Genomic DNA, 22167 nt, shown 5'->3' on the forward strand with positions numbered 1-22167 from the left:
ATATATGATAAAAGGGCTTGGTCTTTTTTTTTTTTCAAATTATGTTATTTATAGATACATTTGTTGAGGTCATGGCGCAGTTTTATCTGCAGAGATGATCTTACACTTTCCACCTTTGAGCAGCCTCGACGTAAGCCAAGACACCCCAGCACAGAGCCTTAAAAAGGGACTTCTCATGTGTCAGCTTGCCTCCTTGCCATTGGAGTTGCTTTGACAACCCAAATTTATACTTACTGCAAACCAGATAGATGGTATTCATTTATAACGTTGATGATGTATATTATCCCTTCTTTTCTACTGTCGGGTGATTTTCATGAAAAACACATTTTAAGGTTTGGAGATTCTCTCAAAGTTTGTGAATATGATTCCGATAAACTGCCACACAAGTCCAAGCTTATACAAGCTCTGGGAGGATTTTACGCCTCATATTGATTTCCAACAGACTGATGTTGTTTCTCTGAGTGTAGGACATCATGCAACAGGTGCTTACTGTCAGAATGTTTGCTCTTATTTCCCCCAGACTAAATTTAGACTGCAGACCATTTTCTAGTGGCAGCCAAATAAACGATTCAAACTGAAAGGAACCGATTCCACTCATGTTTGCACTTAAATAAAAGTAACCCTGCTCGGTGGCAAAGTAAAAAAAAAATATCCATATGCATTTATCATAATACTTGATGTTTTTATTACATTGCCATTCAATGAAACCAAATCTTTTTATTAGTAAAACAAATGTTTTAGCAGCTTCTTAAGTACTCCCTCGTTGGCTTAAAGTCCCTGCCCCTCCTACATTGCTTGCACCTCTTTACCCTCTTACCCATGTGTCAGTTACTTTTATATCATGCCAAGGTCATTCTCGAATTTGACCGCCTCCTTGAAAGACTATTTTCAAAAGAAGCTTGTCATCGGTTCAATGTATCCTTGCCATAAGCAACAGCTTTACGTGCCTTTCTATTTCTAATAGTATTGCCTTTGGTAGAAAGGCATCGTCTTCAGGACCCAATTAAGACATTCAAAATGTGTAAATGAGTCAGTGATGAGAGCTCATATTCTAATTTCAACGACAGATTTAGCTCAGAGACATGCAGCCATTTTATTCAGTGTCAGAGCAGGCAATAAGAATTCAGAGTAGAACACGATGGACATGAACACTACGAACGCGAACTAGGAAATGACTTGTGCAATAAATCAAACACAAACAAATCAGAGAAATCAAACGAGATTAAGAAAAAATATAGAGTTATTTTATTAAATTACAAGATAAAGTACTCTAGCATAAATGAATACATGTAGAAAAAAAACAAAGTTTCCAAAATTTTGCTAAAGAGTAATAGGCGTGATAGGTAAGCTTTAAAACATTTGAGTAAAGGGGCATTATATATGTTCAAATATATGGATGACGGAAATCACAAACGCTATACAGTTTTAGACGTAAACATTTTTAGGGAAAATCCTAAACGGCATGTCCCTCTTCCACTTTTCTTCAGGCTGGAAAAAAAGAACATATCACACTTATTACTTCTCAAGATGAAACAATTATCCATCCATCCATCCATCCATCCATCCATCCATCCATCCATCCATCCATCCATCCATCCATCCATCCATCCATCCATCCATCCATCCATCCAGGATTGGGGTCGCATTACAAAGCTGCAACGCGTTCGCTGTTAACCCCTCTAAGAATATCAACAATGCTTCCATTCCATTCACAGCACTTATATAGCGATATTTTGTGTTACAGTTTCATTCCAAAGTGGAATACAGCCAACTCCACTATTCGTATTCAAAGATGCCCATCTTTCTAAACTGAGTGGGGAGAATGGCATGGAGGAGATCAAGAATGCGAGGCTCACTCAGTCAGGGCTCAAGTATTCCTTGGTGCAAAATGAAGCAAACTACCAATAAGTCCTGTAAGGTCTTGTACGTATAAAATTGTTTTTTCTCATCTGTTTTTTCTTAAGGGCATTTACAGTAAAACTATTGTCCCATCGTATGCGGTGTTCTCTGATAACCTAGACACAAAAATATGACATTGGGTCTATGATTTTGTTTACTTCTGCGTCATTGTCAGTCGGCGCACTTCTTTGGTTATAACACTGACGTCAGACTCATCGTCAGTTGCGGTTCCAATCATTCCACAGGCCTATATAACTATATATAAACTATATATCAAATAACTATAACAAACGACAAGTTTATCGAACCGTCCGTGTCACTCCAAATTATTAAATCAATCGAAATCTTCGTCCTCTGTGTAAACAACACATGTGGCGCTGACGTCAGACTCATCGTCAATTGCGGTTCTTATTATTCCACAGGCCGATATAACTATACATAAACAATCTATCAAATAACTATAACGTAAATAACAGGTTTATCGAACAATACGTGTCACGCCAAATTATTAAATCCATCGAAATCTTTGTCCTCTGTGTCACTTGTAAACAACGCCGCTGACTCCAGAAGTCAGTGGATGGATTCAGACTCCTCAATTGCAGTTCCAATTATTCCGCAGGCCTAGAGCACCCTCATGCGGTTTAGTCTGAAAATAACATGTGAAGTGATAATATTGCTAGTCAGTAAGTCATGTGTTAATGATCGAGTAATAATGTGTTAATATTTTCACACAAAAGTCACTCCTGAGTATAAGTCGCACCCCTGGCCAAACTATGAAAAAAAAACTGCGATTTATAATCCGGAAAATACGGTATTTTTTTCGATAGTCCAGAGGAGTCAAAACAGACATTTCTGCTCTGATTCTTATTGTAATTTTAACATTTTGTATGTAAAAAAAAGTTGGTTGATATTCCTTTGTATCTTTTGCAGGACTTGATATGCTGATGGAAGTAAACAACGGGTTTGAGTCGGGGCTTTCCCAGCAATATCCACCACCTTTACTCCCAAAACCAGCCAAAGACAATGTGAGGCTTCAAAAACTAAAGAAAAAGAGAGCCAAGAGAAAGGGCAGTCTCTCTCAGACACCTGTCCCATTTCGTTCCTGTTTGTCACCAGTCAATGAAGCCAGCACAGATCTTGAGCACAGTGACCTGTCCAGCCCACCCAAAACACCGGATTCAGTCGGCACTGTGGAATCCTTGTGGTCCACTCTTCCACGAGACTCCTTTGATCAATCTGCATCTACATTACGTCTTCTTGAAAGCAGCTCCTACAAGAAATGTGATGGCAATCTGCCACAGATGTCCAAAAGACAGATTAAGACTTCTGGAGAGAAGGTGGCACCACTATATGAATGCTCCGCATTTTTATTTGATGAAGTGACTCCTAGTATGATGCCAACTATAAATTCGTCCACCGCACCAAGAATGCAGTGGGTTCCATCATCCACACTTCAAGCTGCTTTCAATTCAGTGTCACTGATCAGATCTGATCTTAGATCAGACACAATAGACCATCCTATCACTGTGTCAGAGTCCAATCCTAAAATATCAACTCATAACCTGACACCATCCTCAGCCATCCTAAACCATGGCCCAGACCCAACACCTTCTCAAGTTGCAGACTTGCCTCCTGTTGCTCCTGTGCTGTTATCAGTTTCAAACACACAAAAAAATCATTTTAATCCCAACCATATGGAAAGAAAAGAGCATAATCTACTCCATACATCAACTTCTTGGACCCCAAGACCTATCAGTCATGATAACTTGGTAACGCGTTTATCCCAAGAGACAAGGTGTGATGGTTCTAAAAATTCAATTTATACATCAAAAGCAAGATTTAATGAGATCTCGAAGCCTCCTTCCAATCAAGACCTGACAGCGATACACCAAAGCACCAAAGAAGAGTCATTAGCAGTTACACATATGGACAAAAAAGCTACAGATGAAATGAAACCTCAGAAACCAGCTGTTCCCACAATTTTATGTGGAAAACCCAAAACTGTGTTGTGCACAAAGCCAGGATTATCCAGTCACTCTGGTGAAATACCTAAAAATGACCCTCTGTTATCCATAACAAATACAGATTTGAAGTCTTGTCAAAATGAATTTGCTCCCTCGATTTCCGTTGAGTCTCTTCGCAGCAAAATGTGTGCCGCAAAAACAGAAGTACAGCAGAATATTATTGACAATTATACAAAAAGGCAAAATACCGATGACAAAGGGAGCGCTGTCCGAAATACTTGTAGGAGTACCCTGAATTTAAGCTGCACCGCTGACTCTTGCATTTCTGGAGAAACTTTCACACCACAAGCTACTATGCCTGACTCTGCTCTTAGAGAATCTGTCCCAAACTTGAAAAAAGACCACATTTTAGAAAGAGACGCTGCATATTTGCCAAATGTCCCATCATTTTTCTGCACAGCACCAAAGACCGAGACAGCGATAATCTACCCACAAGATTCCAAAAGCTTTAGCCAACTGTCATCCTCCTATCATCCTCCAATTGTTGAGGCACGCAAGTCCTTGTCATCACTCCTGGAGAATCGGATATCATTAACAACCTCGAAAACAAAAGCACAATCAACATATTATGGACTTACTCCTCTTCAGTATGCTGCACATGATGGGATTCAAACTCTAAAATCATATCAAAGCCTTCTATCCCACAGAATTGAGCTGACCTCTTTCACCAAAACACATTCAGAGAATGACTGTGTCTCAAAACATGATTCACCAAAACAACTCAATGGACATCAAAAGCGACCATCATTAGAGAGTGAATCTGTAAATGCTGTGCATCCACTTTCAACGCCAAAGGATCCCAAATGCCAAACAGAGCGGACTGTCAGAGATCACAAAGACATATTTGAGAAAAGCCATGAGGTCAAAAGTCTACATGTGGAAATACCTTCATTTGGAACATCTAGTTTGGAAAAAATAAGACCTGAGGTTCCTCTTGGCTTGGTACAGAAACACATGTGTCAGTCCACAGTTGATGTATCTGCACGAAAGGCCTCATACTCTGAGGTTCCAAAGCCAATCCCTAAAGCAGGTGAGGTGCACACACAGACTGTGACAATGTTTCCTATAAAGGCAGCTACAAATGTGTCCCCATGCCTAAACAAGAGCAGTAATTTCATTGATGGCAAGCTGGTGAAGCAAGATTCAATGACAGGAACACAGTGTACAAACACACAACTAGACAATCCTTTTGAACAAACCAGTGTCACAAATTCAAAGCAGAAACTTGGCAAAAGTATATATGGTGTTGGCTTGATATCAATCAATAAAATAAATAATTCATCACATTGCAAACCTTGTATCAAAACAGATCACAAAGCTTTAGACAGCCAAAGAGAACAGCTTAAACAAAACATAAAAGAAAGTACTGAGTTTATCCCACGCACTGTTAACATTCATGACATTTCACCCTCTGCCATGAGCAATACTAATAAAATCCCCCAAAACACAAAGAGAACCTGCCAATTTGAAACTGAAATTAAAAAGCCAACTTTCACTGCTATAGAGTCAATGGTTCAAGATGAGCCTAGAAGAGCTTCTGCATGTTCTGAACACAATCACACATACAGCAAGACAGTAGGCCACAAAATGTGTTCCCTAGGAGACACATTTGCTTTGAATACATGCACTAGCCCTGTAAATACATTGCTACCCAATAACCCCGCGCGTGATATCAAGCTCTCGGACATACCAATGATTACAACCAAATCCCCTAACGTATTCCCTTTGGAGAGCGACCACCAACCAAATATAGAAACCGGAATGCTTCACGAAACAAGCGTTCCATCCTCCAGACTGCGAAGTAACGTTAGCCATGAAGAAAATTGCAACATTACAGCCACCAAGCTTGCAACAGACACACCAGGAGCATCACTAAAAAATCAAAATGAATGTGCTAGAAATCGTGTATACCTCGGCAAAGCAAATATGAAAGCCCAAATACGAAATTCTGATGCACCTTCTATCCTAACCAATGGCATTGCTTTTATGAGTGCAGAATTAGGAGGAGACTCTCTGCCTACAATACCTTTAATGGCAGGAAATTATAAAGCTAAATTTACTGATACCAAAAACACCTCAAATCTTCCAAATGGAGAAACACAGCCAAACGTGCTTGACAGTAATGGTAAGCAATCCAACATGCAATTTGTAGGATTAGATGCTTTCGACAGGACAATCACAAATATGGTTTCCCCTCTGGAATCAGGATATATTAACAACCTAAAAGACAGATGTGTTTTGGAAACTACAAAATCAAACAAATCCAATCTTGGTGGAAAGGTTCCCATCACTGAGTTGACTTTAACAGACCCAGTGGTAAGTGGTAAACCATTACATCTTACACCCTACATCATAGGTAATGTGCCCTCAATGAGGTGTGTGACTGCAAAAGGTCTTCAGCTAGGAAAACCAGAGTCAGTTATAATAGCTGAAAATAATGACAAAAGACCCCTTTTCACACCACTTGAGGAGACTATAATTCAAAATCCTAGGAAAAGTCTTTTAAATCCAAATGACTGTGTTGCTACAAACATACAAAGGAACAATATAGAACAGAATCAAAAGCTCAAGTCTGATGAAAAAGAGCAAAGTTGTGTGAAATTATCAGGCATTTTGACTGGAATGGAAAACACGAGTCACAAAGAAGCTAATTTTGAAAATGACATTCATAAAGAAAACATTCAAATCTTTTCACATAGTGCTGTAAATGCAAAATCTTTGGTTGTACCACGAGCCCCCTCGTTACAAGAACCAAGATTGTGCATTACACCAACAGAGGCATTTCATTCGATTTTACGCCAGTCCCGTCATACTCCTGTCAACAACACCCCCTCCTCAGTACCTGTACAAAATAAGAGCATTTCTGGCACTGCTTATGTCCCTGTTAAGCCAAATTCCCATTCAAAAAGCAATCATCATTTGTCTGGCAGTCCAACCACACATGCATCTAAGCAAGTGGAAATATGCCCTTCTTCTGCCAGTGCAGAACAAAACCCATCTGTTGTAAACTCACACAATCAAGGCCAGTCAAAAGGTTCTGCCACTAAGGACCAGTATTTGACAGAGGAGCCAGTTGAGAACATTGCCCCCACAGAGCCAGCAACAGATTCTGTCATGAAATCATCCATATTTAACGCTGCTGTGATTGATTCTCCCACTCCTGCCTCTCTGCCTCAGGCCTCAGTGTCAGTCTCAACTCCATCCCCAAACAAAGGAACGTCACTGCTATCTCAGCAAATCACTGGACTCAAAGACAGGGATACTTTGAAGATGAAGGATACATCAGGTGTGGCAGAGAAAAGAGCAGTCGAGCCCTCCATGAAGTCAGTGACATCAACTGCATCTTCAACTGCTGAGAAAAACACAGTTGGACCAGGAACATCGCCCTTAGCTACGAAGGCAACCCAGAAGCCAAAAGGCTTTAAGGTTAAACTCAGTGGATGGACACGGCTCAAGAAACACATGGTGGTTGAACCAGAGGAACCAGCTTTTCCAAAGCCACTGGCCAAATCTCAGGATGAGTTCAGTGACAAGAAAAACACAGACAGCGATAGTAAGGAAAGGTTGTCAGCAGACCAATGTGAAAATCAAGACTTGGTCAACAACAAAGAGGTCTCTCTAAGTCCAAGGGCGCTGAGTATGTGGGATGCTCTCCTCTTTCAGATGTTCTCGACCAAAGACCGAATCATGCAGCAGATCAACTCCACCAAAAAAGATTCGGTAAAGAAAAAGGTCTCAGATGACAAGCAAGAGGAGGTTCCATCCTTTGTCAATCGCTTACCACTCTTGCTGTACAGTCCTCGATTTGATGCTAGGAAATTAAAAGAGGCAGCAGAGAAGCCATTGACAAAAGTAGCATCGGTGTTTGAAAGAGGACTACTGAAGCGAAAAACTCAGGAGGATGATCGCAAGGACTTCAATAGAATAGCCAGAGGATTTGAACCCAATTAAGTAGAAATGTGACTTGGACAAATGTGCCTGAAGTTGATTAATTAGTCTATTGCATCACTGAGGATGAGGAGGGTTTTTTTTTTTTTAACCTTCTGGGAGAACATTGATCTAAGTATTCTCAAATGTGTTCGCTTGAGCCAAATTAAGAAACCAAATTAACTTTGAAAGAATTGTTTTTATATAATATTTATAGAACATTTCTTCTTCATACTGTCTTAATAGTGTAAATAGTTGGGGAGAGTGTGTTGTGAATTGTGAAAATGCATCATGTGCTAGAGGCATCTTTGCACTTTTCATTTGCAAATTAAAAAAAAAATAAAAGCTAACAAACAACAGTGAATTTTAAAAATGAATCCAGGTTCGATTAGTTGTACTGTAGCAAGTTGCATCTATGTATTTATCGGGGTTAGCTTCTCAGTTCTAAACCACTGTAATAAATTCAAATTTACATTCCTAAATCAATTAAGATGATGCATTTTTAAATGAATATTGGACAGAATGACCCTGGGAGTTATACATGGGGGGAAATAAGTCAGTGATTGGCCAGTCAACAAGTCAGTAAACCAAAGTGAAGATATCCGATATGTTAAGAGCTAAAACCTGTGTGTTGGATTGAAACTGTGAATCAAACTTTTTTTGGGGGTGGCACTTCACACATTAATAATAATCATAATCCGAGGTTGAACTTTGGAAGTTAATAATGATGATGTTATGCTGGTTGTGTCTTCTGTGTGCAAACCTATGATGAAAAGAAAGTGAAATTGAAGAAAATGCATTATACAGCGTATCGGTGTCATATTTCACACCTCTCATACCATTTCTGCTGTGAGAGTAATTATGCATAGACCCCTTGCAATTTTAAGGCTCCTTTATTCCAATAAGCTATCGACGACCTCATTTACTCCGCTGATGTTTAAATATTCAAAGTCTGCATACATTTGAAGGGTTTTCTTTTCACTGCTTGCATTTCCCTGAAACACTACAGTATGCCCCTTTTGAGAAAAAAATAGGGCTTGGCTCAAATGTTTTGTTTGTTGAACGCAAACACTTAAGTTCGTCCACCATTATCCTAACATAGAAACTGGCCGACAAAAAGACATCAATTAAATTCCACGACAACATCTTTTTTCATCTGCTTGAAATAGATTCCAATGCCTCTAATTGTTACGTACTTTTCCAATCGGATAAATGTTGCATACAATAACAAACCTAAAAGAGCCCTTTAGTGTTTAACTTGGTTTGTCAATCACACAATTCAAATGAAAAATGACAAACAACACCTGTATCAGAGCAAGAGCGGCTCACCCCAAGGCAAGTTGAAGTGAACAAAGTACTGGAATAGCTTGTGTTGATAAAGCAGGTAACGACTAAGGACAGTGGTGGGGGTTTCCATTCATTTCAGTTAGCAAGCTAAAAATGTCAATTTAAGACTGACAACAGATTTCACAATCTTAACTATCTGTTATCTTTCTATTATGTTGTGTTACATTTTTGCAGCTGTACTTTCTGAATTCCCAATGAACTGAGTATATTTCAGGTTCCATGACTTGGACATTCTTAGAATGTACCTTTGAGAATACTATTGGGGTGGTACACCTTACAGCTCGCATAACACCACAGGTAGGTAAAGGGAAATTGGAAATTCAATTCCATGTTGGACCTTAATTAATTTATACATGGTACCTTGAGTAAGAACACAAAAACTCCAAAGCACAACTTATACATCATCATAATAATGATAATAATAATAATAATGATAATAATAATAATAATAATAATAATAATAATAATAATAATAATAATAATAATAATAATAATAATAATAGTAATAACAAGTCAGAACATACTTGTGACTTTTTCATTGACTATTTCTATAGGGTAGTGGCTGATCATCAAACCTACCTGTCCAGTTTGCATCATCACTGCTGGCATCCTCATCAGAAGGCTTCTCATATTTGCTGTGAGCCATCACAACAAATTGAGACTTTTTACCAGCTGAGCATTCCTGAGTTCATTTTCAAGTGCATTTAAAAAAAAAAAAAAAAGAAAACCACTGATTACACTTTCATTTTTGTTGCAATTTCAGTTACTTTACGCACCATTATTAATATTAATGTCACTTCGATTGTCATACAATGGTAATTTTATAACGTCTCCGCTGCACGGTGGCGCTGATTGCTACGCGGAGTGGAGCTAATCCACGCCTTTTCCTCATAGCCCCGTGTGTCACAATGTTTATTGTCATGGTGTCTGTTCTGTGCACTCGCCCCTCCCTGTCTGTGTTTTAAATACATCCTTCAATACAATCCATTATCTGTACTGCTTGTCCCCATGGGGGCCGCGGGCATGCTGGAACCCAATCCCAGCAATCTAGGGGCAGTAGGGGGGGGACACCCTGAACTGGTTGCCAGCCAATCGCAGGACACACAGAGATGAGCAACCATTTGCACTCACTCCTACGGACAATTGCCCAATCAGCCTACCATGAATGTTTTTGGAAAGTGGGAGGCAACCGGAGTGCCCGGTGAAAATCCATGCCGGCACGGGGAGAACATGCAAACTCCTCACAGGCAGTGGAATCGAACCCGCATCCTCCAAACTGTGAGGCGAACGTGCTAACCAGTGCCGCCCTATTTAAATACATATGCGACATTTTTGTCCCCAAAGGGCATCTGTTGAAATCCATGCATAGCCTACCTATGTCAGTGGCGCCGTGAAAAATATTTAGTATTATAATCAAGATTCTTATTTTGATAATGACATGACCTTCATTTGTATATCATAGTTTTTTTTTCATTGTTTTTAGGAAGTTGGGGAGTACAGCATTACATCAGCACAAAAAAACACCTACCTTGCTATTCCTCACAGAAGAAGTGGGAGAAACAATTTCGCTGAAGTTTTCCCAAACATTTTTCTTGTTTAAAACACCACCGGGTTGTATTTCCTGAAAAAGATCTGATTTCAAAAACTTCCTGGATTTAAATCTATTTTATGGATTATCTGAGAGTATTGTTAGATTTTGAACAGATTACTGCTACACGTATGTAAAATTAGAAGTTGCTTGAAGGTTTATAATTATGCAACATCAATGCTAAATTCACCTCATTTTTCAGAACCATGCAAACTGACTTTTTATATGATTCGTTTTGATATTTTAGTGTTTGTATATTCAGTGTTGAATTCTGTGTGTTTTTATTGAGTTGAAATGTAGTTAAAGCATATGAAACAGGTAAAACTATTTTTTTATGATGTTTTTATATTTTATTTTATGGTCTCTATATATGTTGAAACTGAGACGTATACCTGCTATAAAAAAAAAAGGTTCACTGAACAAGCCAAAGTGACAAGCTATCGACTTGTGCTAATAATGAGCAGTTATATAGTAGGACTTGCCTTCACAGCATAATGTTAACATTTTGGTTGTTGAAATAATAAAGGGATCTTTGTGATTTACAGTACTTGGGGTAAATATACACCCGTATACAACAAGAAAACACACGTGATTATAGCTGGACTTATAGTTTTTATGACTTAAAGTAATTATGACTTACCTACTGTGTGAATGTATGGTAGTGATACTAGCTACCGCAAATTTGATTAACTTGCCTGCTCCGTCACACATACTTGGAGGTATGACAAAACTCAGATTTTAACTGACCTTTGGTGGTGTGTTTGAGAGAGTGTTTTGGTTCCATGCCACTCCAGCCTCAAAAAGATTCTTTTTTTGTGCAATGGGACTTATCACATCCACAAGGACTGGACTAGCTGGTTTGCATTCCTTTGTGGAAACCTGTGTAAAAGTAGTTTTGTGTTTAAAAAAATACTGTAAAAAAGTGGTATTTTACACAGTCAAAGATTCTACAGTCATAGATTATTTGAAAACAAAGTACTACTGGTATACATCTGAACTTGGTTTCATTGTATTTACGCTCTTGGTATGTTTTACCTCAAGAGCATGCGTATACTGCTGCAGTTTCTTGTCAATCTTGGAAACACAAAGAGGTTGTGGAATCTTCTTTTTGATGTTAGAACTTGAACAGAAAGAGGAAACACCATGCATCGTCACATGATGACAATACACTGTAGACTGTATATGCGTAAAAAAAAACACAAGCAAAGGAACGAATAAAAAAAAATTCACCATCAAGAAGGTTGCAAAGGGAGAGAAAATATTTTTCCCCCTTCTAGTTTAGCAATAAGGCTTCAATTCATGCCGGAGTATGGAAGATTTTTTGAAAATAATCTGTGATTAAAATTACAGTGCATAGTAATCAGGTTGTTTCAAGCTCGGCTTGTGAGATGGTTCTGGTGGCTTTGGCTGCCCATTTTAGGCCCCCGGGATGTGTTGTGAGACAACAAAAAGGTGCCAGACATGAAGATTTGGAGCAATAACAAACCTAGTAGTTGGCTGCAATAAAACAGGGTGAACCCAAAAAAAATCATAGTAATAATACTGGCAATAGGGTGTAACTTGGAACAATACTTGGAGGTGTCTGATGGTCCTTTCAAGTTGTCACATTCACAGTGTTCCTTGTTTGGTACCTTTTACCATGGTTCTGATGCCAAGAGAGTGTGTGTGGTAGCAGTTTCATCATGTTAAATCAAGGCACATTCTGGTTTGTGATATCTAACAGGTCTCCAGCTATAAATTGTGTAAAATGTGTTTTAAGATTTCTTGCTAGTTAAATCCAGAAAACTGAAAGCCAAATTTACACGCAGTACATTGTTTAATCTAAAGATGGCGCCATATAAACAGTTGTTTGACCCAAATTCAAAACGTGCACAAAAATGTAAAAATAATGACCAGGTCATGTAGACAGCATTAGTAGACACACATTTATGCAGTTTGGAAGAAAACAAAAGTTAATTTGTGGTAAAAGAACATGTTAACAAGACTTAGTACAATGAAATACAGAGGGGGGGGGGGGGGGGGGGGGTCACCATATACATTTAATTTCCCTGTTAGAGTAAACTAAATTATTTTCAATTCTGTGTTGATTCAGAAGAATTATTGTAAATTCCCAATATTCCAACTGAATTTTCCAACCTCCTAGGTAACTGTAGCGATTTTCATGCTGTATGAATTACACTTAACCCACCTCTTTCGCAGAGATTCTGTTCGCTCGGTGATCTGAAAAAATGCGACATGGGTTAGGCAGTGTTTTGTGAAAATGAGGAAAACAAAACAAGAAGAGAAGCACAGAGTAATAAAAAAAGACTCTGAGCCAGCCAGCTAATGAAGAAGACATTTGATCCCAACTTACCACACATTTACCATCTGTTGGTATTCTGCTCTTCGCCTCATCCTATACAAAGAAACAGTGTCCTAAGATGCATGTCAAAGTTCAGCTGAGTTGCCCTATTTATCTTTGCTATGACAACAAATCACATGGGACTTACATGCGTACCCTTTTCGGCACAGCTTTATAATATTGCACCTTTTGATTGCTTCAGGGCATTTATTCAATAAATACCGGGTAGCTGTATGTCAGCATAACACTTCTTGATTTTAAAGTGCATCTAAGGTAAACGGCCTGCTCCAAGTCATTGCTCACGCTTTTACCTGGATTTAGGCTGTCATGTATAAATGTATAGGTAGTGATAGGGCTGAAATGGTTTCTTTGTATAAAATATACAGATAGTCCAACAGGTCCATGCTAGCCAAAAGGTCTGATGATATACAAACAGTGTTATTTTTCTGTCTGACATGCGATTGTAGTGAAATAACTCAAATGGTATTTGAAGACAAAACTCTGTTAGAGAGCTGTTATAAGTTGAACTTCATGTAAATGAAGAAACAGCTTTCCCAATTCCAATTATGGTCTAACCACCATCTGGTTTCTCTAAAGTACATGTTCACATATGCTTTAGGTAGCAATTGGGGTGAAATGTAAAGTACTGTAAATGTCTCTTTACATTTTGTACCACAATTGACACATGTGTTGTAAAAGGAAAAAAGAAAAGACAAATATTGTAAAACTGCAATGCAAAACTAAACGTTTGGTGATGTGCAATATTATTTTTCTGTCAGGCAAACTCTATTTGAAACAAAACAGAATTCCATGACAGCTGTGTTATATGTTGTGTTATGCTTAATGTGAATTAGGAAAGAGAGTTTCCAATTCCAATTATAGACTATGACTAAGGCATTCTTTTGCACTTAAACACATCCATCTGAACAAACTGCTTAGCAGGATGTTTGAGCAATTAAAGATGCTGTCATGTTCCTGGAGGGCAACTTCACTAACCACAAACAGTTTGCTTATCGGACGGACATGCTTGTGTTGGGTTCTTTGAAAGCGTTACCATCAGGGCATACACACTGAGCCACCATCTTCTTCACACAACAATATGAGGAAGTAAAAGGGACTTACTGGGTAAAACTGAATGAGGAGTTTCTGTTGGAAGAAGCAACATGAGAGAGAATTTTTGTCACAATTAACATGAACATGGACAGCGACACTTGATTACACAAACTGCCATCAAAAAGTAATTAACCAAAATTAACAAAATAAATCAAACTAAAATTGAAGAAAAATAACATATTCATAAATGAGATAAAAGAATGAGAATGCTTTAACTGACACCACACATTATGTTGATGAAACTATCTAAAACTATCATTTTTGCGACAACATTCTTTGTTTTCATCTTTGTCACTTATATGTTATGAAAGTTATGAACTTTCTGGGTTCATTTAAAATCTATTTATTTTAGATTGAGAGTTCAAAACATGACAGCATGTTTATTGATGGGAGTCTTACGATAGATTCATCATTTGCATCCTAACCCAGAGATGAGTGACTACTGAGGCAAAAAAGATTTGAAGGAAGCCTTTTACCTCACACTATATTTTATTTTTAGTTTTCATTTGCTGTTGCAGTGACCAATAAATTGCCACTCATAACCACCAAGAATCCTCAACCTTAATTGTCTTTGAACATCTCTCGGTATCTGCATGACATACTCTTTTACTTTTCTCCGTACCTTGAATGTTGGGCTCATGGCTCCATAGCAGTTGAATGTCTCATCTTCTTCATTGCTGTAAACAGAAAGGCCAGACGGCCTGCTTTTATCGTCATCACTTCTGTGTTCTTCTTCCTTTGACCTCTACAACAAACACAACATATACATTTGATCAATTACTATTCAAATGATTACTTTGACAACGATAATTGTTTGACATGTTTTTACTCTGTTGTGTTCATGCTTGCCTTGTGCCATTTTTAGAGCAAAAAAATGTACTAGTGTCTAATTTCTCTATTCCCTCCACCATATACCTTTGCTCATAGCTTTTAAAAATTTATTTTACACTGCGATTCCAAGCCTAATGAAAACCTGTCATTTGTTGAAGTTTTTGCCAAAACACATTCCTCATTCTTCTCATTTACTGCTCTTGATTTAAAGCCAATTAAGTGAACCAGGAAAAAGCCACGTGTAGCTGGATAACAAGAATAAGCTCATGTTCCTCAATTTATGAGAGGTAAAGTTTTCCACATTTACAAATTGACCATTTAGCGAACTGGCAGGCTTTGGTATACTACATACAATATCCTTTGTCCTCTCGTGGTGAACATATATAGAGCCTTTATGGGGAATTTGACTCAGAACCGGATTGTAAAAGTTAAGGAAGCAACGAGAAGTTGAGTCATGTCTGCAGTAATGTACAATATGAGGTGAATGTCTTCTAAAATCCGATACATTTGAGAATAACAAGTTACAGTTGTCTACTTTGTAGATAAGTGATATTTTAAAACTGACCTTTTCTGTCAACTTTTGGTTTCTCTCAAGCCTTTCCTTCATCCCTTCATGTGTGAAGTTGAGATCCTCTTCTTGATCAACTTCGTATCTTGGTTTGTTAGCGCTAGCGCCAGATCTCCACTCGTTCTGTAAAATCTGATGCACCTCTTCTTCGTCTTGCTTCACCTTGCACACCTCGTCACTGTTCAGGATAATAAAAAATAATGTAAAAATAATAGGCTTTACTTGAATTGTATGAACTTTTCACATTGCTGTCTCGGACTGGAGCTATTCGAATCATGCAAGACCATTTATACTTCAAGGTTAATAAAGATTTAAGGTTATTCATGATTTTTTCACAATTATTTTTATTATTTTATTGTTTGCTTTTAGTATTATATGGTTCTGATTAATGCCAGGTAGGATCCGTTAACTGAAAGAGCTTGATTGTAAATGGTCAGAATGTATCCCCTGCCAACTATTGGATTTCCTTGTGGTTAAAAAGATAAGTACATTGTTTAACCAAGTCGGTGTGAAGTTGGTGTCATTTAATTTCATCAGGTTTATGCCAAAAAAGACTTAATTTCTCAAAAGCCAAAAAGGAAAAACCTGTGTTCTGAAAACAAGCTAAATTAATGCACCAGCAGTAGAAGAGGAATACCTTGAGCCAAATTCTAAAAGCACTTTTACACAATAACTGAACACATTGTAACCTCATCCTTCCAGTCGTTAAGTAGGGCATTGTGTCTGTCGGAGGGTCGCTGGCCTGCTGTTGTCTTGGATCATTTGTCAGAAACACTTCTCTTTTCTAAAATGAAAGAAATTTCAGTTGGATTTGATTTCGGTCAAAAGTTCATTCAAGGAAAAAAAAAAAGCATGATGTCAACCATTTTCCTGACAGATTTGTGACAGAAAAGTAACCACTAAAGTGAAAGAAGAAGAAAATTGACGAATAAGGGCTGCATACGCTCAGTGGAGGGCTTCTGGTGGACTGCAACCCATGAGCCCTCTGTTTTGGCTGCCATTCCTCCTGCTCTTCATCATTCTGTTGTTTCTCTTTATTGATGCCTGCTTCCCACTGAAACGATGAAGGTTCTTGTGCCTTGACCCTGAAGTCCCGAAGAACATTACGGTTCTCCAACCTGTGGCTCCAGTCACTAAAACCCTCATCCTCCTCCTGAACAAAGCAGCAACTAGGCTTCACTTCTTCATCTGACCTGTGGAATAGCAGTGTCAAAGAAATCCACTGTAATAGAACTTAAGGTGTTTTTTTTTTTTAAATTAAGCAACACATCCTGTAACCAAGCACAAGTTAAAGTTCCGTTAAAATTATGATGACGGACTGACATGACAATTTTGGTTCGGCTAGATAATGTCGCTGGCAAATAAATAACTGACTGGCAAAAGTTTCTGACTCGCCCACCTCAGTTTTTTTTGTTTGTTTTAAGGTAGAGTAGGAAGCCGATTTTGCAGCAGACATCTTGGCTCAATAAGTGGTCAGATATTTATGCCTCTCTTTCTGAGAATGATTAGGTCATCATTTTGCCAGGATGCAACATTTCTCTGAGTCCTAACTGTAGGAACCAAGTCCAACCTCCCCTGCATAGCATTACCAACATTATAATATCTGCCCAAAGAACATTGACTAAAAATAAAAAATCAACCGCACATGGCATATCGGTTCACACGCAGATTGACCAAGATCAAACAATTCTATCCTATTTAAAAAGTCACTGTCTAGTGTATTATGGTCACAATAAATTAGAATGGTAAAATCGCAAACAATCGTTTTTTTTTTTATCATGCAAAAAGTCAGCAAATTCAGTATTTATTTGGGCGATACAGTAAACTGAACAAAGGATAAAATTCAAGTGTAGCAAGCCTTACACTCCTGAAAATGTTGGTTTATTTTCCTGCTGAGGCGTCACTTGGTCTCTCTGCCTCTCCCTAGTTCTCCTCCTGCGCTCTCGCTCCACCTCCTCAGCATCCTCAAGGCTACGCTGGAACGTCACCCTGAAGCCAACAAGATACAATTGCACAATGAACAACTGATAGAAATTATTTATTGAAGTCTTGAGTTGATTTGCACAACACAAAACAGAATTTCTAGTCTTTGCAAGTTTTCTAATCTCAAGTGCCTAATTTGGTCGCACACACATGCACACATGAACACACGCACACACGCAGAGAGAGAGAGAGAGAGAGAGAGAGAGAGAGAGAGAGAGAGAGAGAGAGAGAGAGAGAGAGAGAGAGAGAGAGAGAGAGAGAGAGAGAGAGAGAGAGAGAGAGAGAGAGAGAGAGAGAGAGAGAGAAAGTAAGTGGAAATGAATTAAATGTGTTTTCCAAAACTTGCAAAAAGTGACACACAAAACTGATACCTCATTTTTACTTGGGCTGTAGTTTCTGTGTCCTGTGTTGCTCTCAAATCATTTTACAATGATGTAATGGTAAATGTACAAATGTGTGACAGATCAAAACTGTCATTTTCAATGGGAAGAACTTTATAACAATATTTTTTATGACACATCTGTTGGAGTGTTTTAACCATCTGCAGTGCAGTGTCAACTTAATTGTAAACGGTAAATTAAAGACGTAACGGATCAGACCTGGCTGCCAGGCAAACTCCACACTGACAGAGTTTAAGGCGGAGAACCTCTGAAACAAAACTTCGTATACACCTCAGAATCCAAATCCTCAGAAAACAACGGCTTTGTTTAGAATTCAAGTGACAGATGTTTTGTACATCTGTTTACAAGATAAAGAGTGATGTCAAAAGATCAAACGGAAAAATGGGGACAAGATTCAGCAGGAACTCATTATTGCAAAATGGAAGCTATGAGACCATGGATAAAACTGAACAAAACATTGGAAGCATTCAGTTCAGCATATGACTCATTCATCGGTGTCAAGGCGCTTCCCTTTTTTCGCAGTTGCTCTCAATCTGCCCTGTCAGAAGGACATTGCCAGCTCTCGCTACCTCAGCAGAGCTGGCCACATCACCAAGAACTTTTCTCACCCCAGTAACTAGGTCAGTCAAAGCTTGGACAAGCACGCTGTGAGATACAGTAGCTTCTTTCCCAGCGCTATCACTGCAATTACTCAGAATCAGAAGTAAAAGAACTTTTCCAAGAACCATCTCAATCATCAACTAGGTGTGTAACAACACTGCTCAACAACCAATTTTAATCAGAGATGTTTTTTTGACTCCCTAAATATGTTTTGGGAGCTGATTTAAAAATGTATTCACGTTTCTTTTAGGATTTTAGTCTTTTGAGATATTTTCAGTATTTACTTTTAAGTTTGGGCCAATAAAGCTTGCTCAATACAGATTTTTGTTATGAAATTTCTAGCTATGATGTTTAAGAATGACCCCCCTGTTGCTGAACATAACCCTTAATTTAATTCATTTCATAGCATTCATTGTAAATCAGCTCCCACTGGTACGATCCCTGGTGAGCTGAGCGAGTCAAACATGCTGTGGTCATTATTATGGTGGGAGGTGACCTAGATATGATCGAATTCAAAAGTGCTGTAGGTGGCAACTGTATTTATAAAAAGCATGAGTTCACTGCAAGGTCATTTAATGTCTGTGAATGCTGTTGGCTCATTGATATGATTATTGTTTAGTCATTGAAAGAAAGTGGAATTTTGGCACCGATTAGGGTTTACAATAGGGACTAGTACTCAAGCAGAGAACGGTTGGTATTAACATCTGACAAAGGATGTATTTAAATAAAAGTCGCTGTGAATTGATTGGTCGTTGATAATGTAGTGGTTACTCCTCTGACAACATGAATTGAATTTTCATCTGGTTGTGTAAATTGAGTGTGAATGCAGCTGACTAAATCGATAGACCACACACAGCAGCATCCATCCATCCATCCATCCATCCATCCATCCATCCATCCATCCATCCATCCATCCATCCATCCATCCATCCATCCATCCATCCATCCATCCATCCATCAATTTTCCACTCTTGTTATCCTGTTTGGAATTGTAGGAAGCTAAACGTAATCCCAACTGACTTCAGGCAAAAGACCCACTACATAGACCCTGAACTAGACACCAGTCAATCACAAGAAACCATAAAAATAGAGAACCATTTATTTTCATAAAATAATATTTAAAAAATTGACTACTTGTAGTCTAAGTGATGCGGCTCAATTTGAATGCAGACATTTTAAAATAGAAGTCGGAAAAACAGTTTTAGTAGAAGGCAGATAGCTTTCATCTAAACTACTCCAGATGGTAACAACATTGTGGTCCTTGCTTGAAGAACGAGTAGGTCATTTCTGACTAGAGCCTGTGTGAGCCCATTTTTTATTGAATTCCTCGACCTAAAAGAGGCCCTAAGAAATATTTTGTTAACATTAGTTAAAATTAAGAAAAATGTCAACATATATTGTGCAGTAGATCGAATTTTGTGCGAATGTTTGTATCATGATTTTGCGGGGGTGAGCGTTGAGTGCAGCTGAGCAGAAGGGAGTTCATGGGGCCTGCCAGATGATGTCATTGCCATAAGGGAAGTTGCAACTATAAAAGACGCCATTGAGCCTAGAACAGAGTGAAGTCACACACATTTTCCACCAATAACTGAGGATTAAAAAAAAAAAACCTCAGAGATAATGAAAAACACAACCTGTTTTTATAATAGAGTGCCCATCAAACACAAAAGAGCAAGAAGTCTATATTTGAAAACGCAAACTTTAAGATAACACAGCATTTATTTATGCACGTGCCTTACCTAGTGAATTTTGAATTAGCTCCCCCTTTGCGCTTTATGTTTTCAAAAATGTAGTTATATTCTTGACAAAATTTTGTCCTGGTATTGGAATTCATAGTTTATGCATAGTTTTCATGGTGTGCAGTGATTCACAAGCTGTAAATAAAGTTAAGCGCCCATCTTAGTGTCTTCTCTGCTCATTGAGTTCTGGAAGAGCTACAATAAATGTCATCATCATTTTGAAATCTACTCAAATTAAGTTATAAATAAACAGATTTAGGAAATGGCTGCAGATTCTCAAATTCTTCGTAGAAAAACAATATGCTCTGTATCATCACCACATTAAATGACATTTGTATCCATCTAATCAATCTTATGCACGTTATTTTTAAAGTTTAAAGCAGAAGCGATTAAAATAAATGATTACTGTATCCATCCTGTACTTCAAATACTATTTTAGCAATGTCATTCTAACAGCACAAAATATATTTATAATTTTCTCACTGGATGAGGTTTTGCAGCAGCTGTCTGCTGGAGTTTCTTCTTCTGATGGACTCTGACATGGTGGATTGGCCTGCTTCTGTTCTTTGTCCTGATTTTTTGGACGCCTCCAGCTGGTCTCCTGGTTCAGGTTTAGGAATACTATTCCAACAGTTTCCCCCTTCGTCCTCCAACTCTGTATCTGTAGCCCATCATGGTCAGGTCTTTATGTTCAGTAACAGCTCACCCCTCCCTCTGTGAGAATTTCATCAAAGTGTTGAGTGAGCCCAACCTCCCTAAGCAACAGGAGTCATGTGACTCTCCCAAGAGGATATGCAAGATGAGTTTGTTGCAAAAAACTGTGATCAATGATCACAATGTTTGTATTGTATATATTACAGTATGTTTGGAAATGGTTGGTTTGGAAGAGAGAGAGAGAGAGAGAGAGAGAGAGAGAGAGAGAGAGAGAGAGAGAGAGAGAGAGAGAGAGAGAGAGAGAGAGAGAGAGAGAGAGAGAGAGAGAGAAATTCCATTCAGATCAGTTGTGCTTGTTTAAGGGAAATTATCTGCACCAAATGAATTGGAACTGCATCTGCTACAATACAGGAACAGGTTTTCTCACTCAACTCCATTGTTTTTTTATTTATATATGTAGATCAATATATTTAAATAAACACACAAGTGCAATTTGGGTGCTTTATTTTGACAACATAAAAGAAACCGCAGCACTATTCCACATGTTCAATCCCAGTTTTATAATGCAGTCCACAAAACAAATTTCAAAACCTCTTTTTGTAAAAAGAAAAAAAGTGAACAAAGCAACATTCTTTTTCCTCTTCCTTCTCCAGATATGGATGTTGATTATGTGCTCACTAGCCCCACATAAAAAGGGGTTTACTGCCTTCTAGGGAGCTCAAACACCTAATGGGCAGCACAGTTGCCATTGGCTCTCACGTAACAAAACCTGGATCTTTTGTTATTGGCCCTGGAGCTATCCTCATTTCATATAGTTATTTTGACATGATTAAATATTCATTTGTGACGTGTGTATGTGTCTTTTTCAGTGGATATACAAATGTTGAATAGCCTATGTAGGCTACCCCTCTGATCTTATTTGATCCAACAGCAAGAATGAGAAACAAGTGGAGCTTTTCTCCAGCACACAGAGGTGCATTAGGTCACCCAAGCATTTCCAGCCAATTTTGTTTTGCACTCAAACATAATTTTTTTTGCTTGCTTGCTAGCCTCCTGATATCCCAGAGGAACTTGACTCAAATTCATTCCACTAAACAGTTGCCACAGCAACACCCCCACAGCAACACAATCTAACAGTTGGAACAGCTCCAT

General features: G+C 38.4%; 2 protein-coding genes across 2 annotated transcripts; one reads left to right on the top strand and one right to left on the bottom strand.

The window, feature by feature from the left end:
- Window positions 1-1096: 1096 nt before the first annotated feature.
- Window positions 1097-21013, bottom strand: LOC147058941 (uncharacterized). The gene is made up of 14 exons (XM_085907871.1): window positions 20845-21013; window positions 17502-17627; window positions 16582-16831; window positions 16328-16422; window positions 15636-15816; window positions 14862-14984; window positions 14249-14272; window positions 13139-13180; window positions 12974-13005; window positions 11821-11905; window positions 11533-11664; window positions 10726-10818; window positions 9777-9879; window positions 1097-1488 (listed from the first exon to the last, which is right to left on the bottom strand). The coding sequence occupies exons 1-14, from the start codon at window positions 20901-20903 to the stop codon at window positions 1484-1486; spliced, it is 1350 nt and encodes a 449-aa protein (XP_085763997.1). The 5' UTR covers window positions 20904-21013; the 3' UTR covers window positions 1097-1483.
- On the top strand, window positions 2630-8509 carry LOC147058942 (uncharacterized). Its single transcript, XM_085907723.1, has one exon. It carries the CDS (start codon window positions 2838-2840, stop codon window positions 7872-7874), a length of 5037 nt encoding a protein of 1678 aa, XP_085763849.1. The 5' UTR covers window positions 2630-2837; the 3' UTR covers window positions 7875-8509.
- Window positions 21014-22167: the final 1154 nt, after the last annotated feature.

Source organism: Syngnathus leptorhynchus, chromosome 3 (assembly GCF_054491065.1).
Source record: "Syngnathus leptorhynchus isolate UIUO chromosome 3, UIUO_Slep, whole genome shotgun sequence".
NCBI classification, from domain to species: domain Eukaryota; kingdom Metazoa; phylum Chordata; class Actinopteri; order Syngnathiformes; family Syngnathidae; genus Syngnathus; species Syngnathus leptorhynchus.

What these genes read in the sequence shown, in the direction of transcription:
- LOC147058942 (XM_085907723.1), top strand. Translation starts at nt 2,838, where the DNA reads ATGCTGATGGAAGTAAACAACGGGTTTGAGTCGGGGCTTTCCCAGCAA.
- LOC147058941 (XM_085907871.1), bottom strand. Translation starts at nt 20,903, where the DNA reads ATGTCAGAGTCCATCAGAAGAAGAAACTCCAGCAGACAGCTGCTGCAA. An exon ending in CCAGAAGCCCTCCACTGAGC is followed by an intron (nt 16,423 to 16,581) that starts GTATGCAGCCCT and finishes CTTTCATTTTAG; the next exon opens with AAAAGAGAAGTGTTTCTGAC. An exon ending in TTAACGACTGGAAGGATGAG is followed by an intron (nt 15,817 to 16,327) that starts GTTACAATGTGT and finishes TATCCTGAACAG; the next exon opens with TGACGAGGTGTGCAAGGTGA.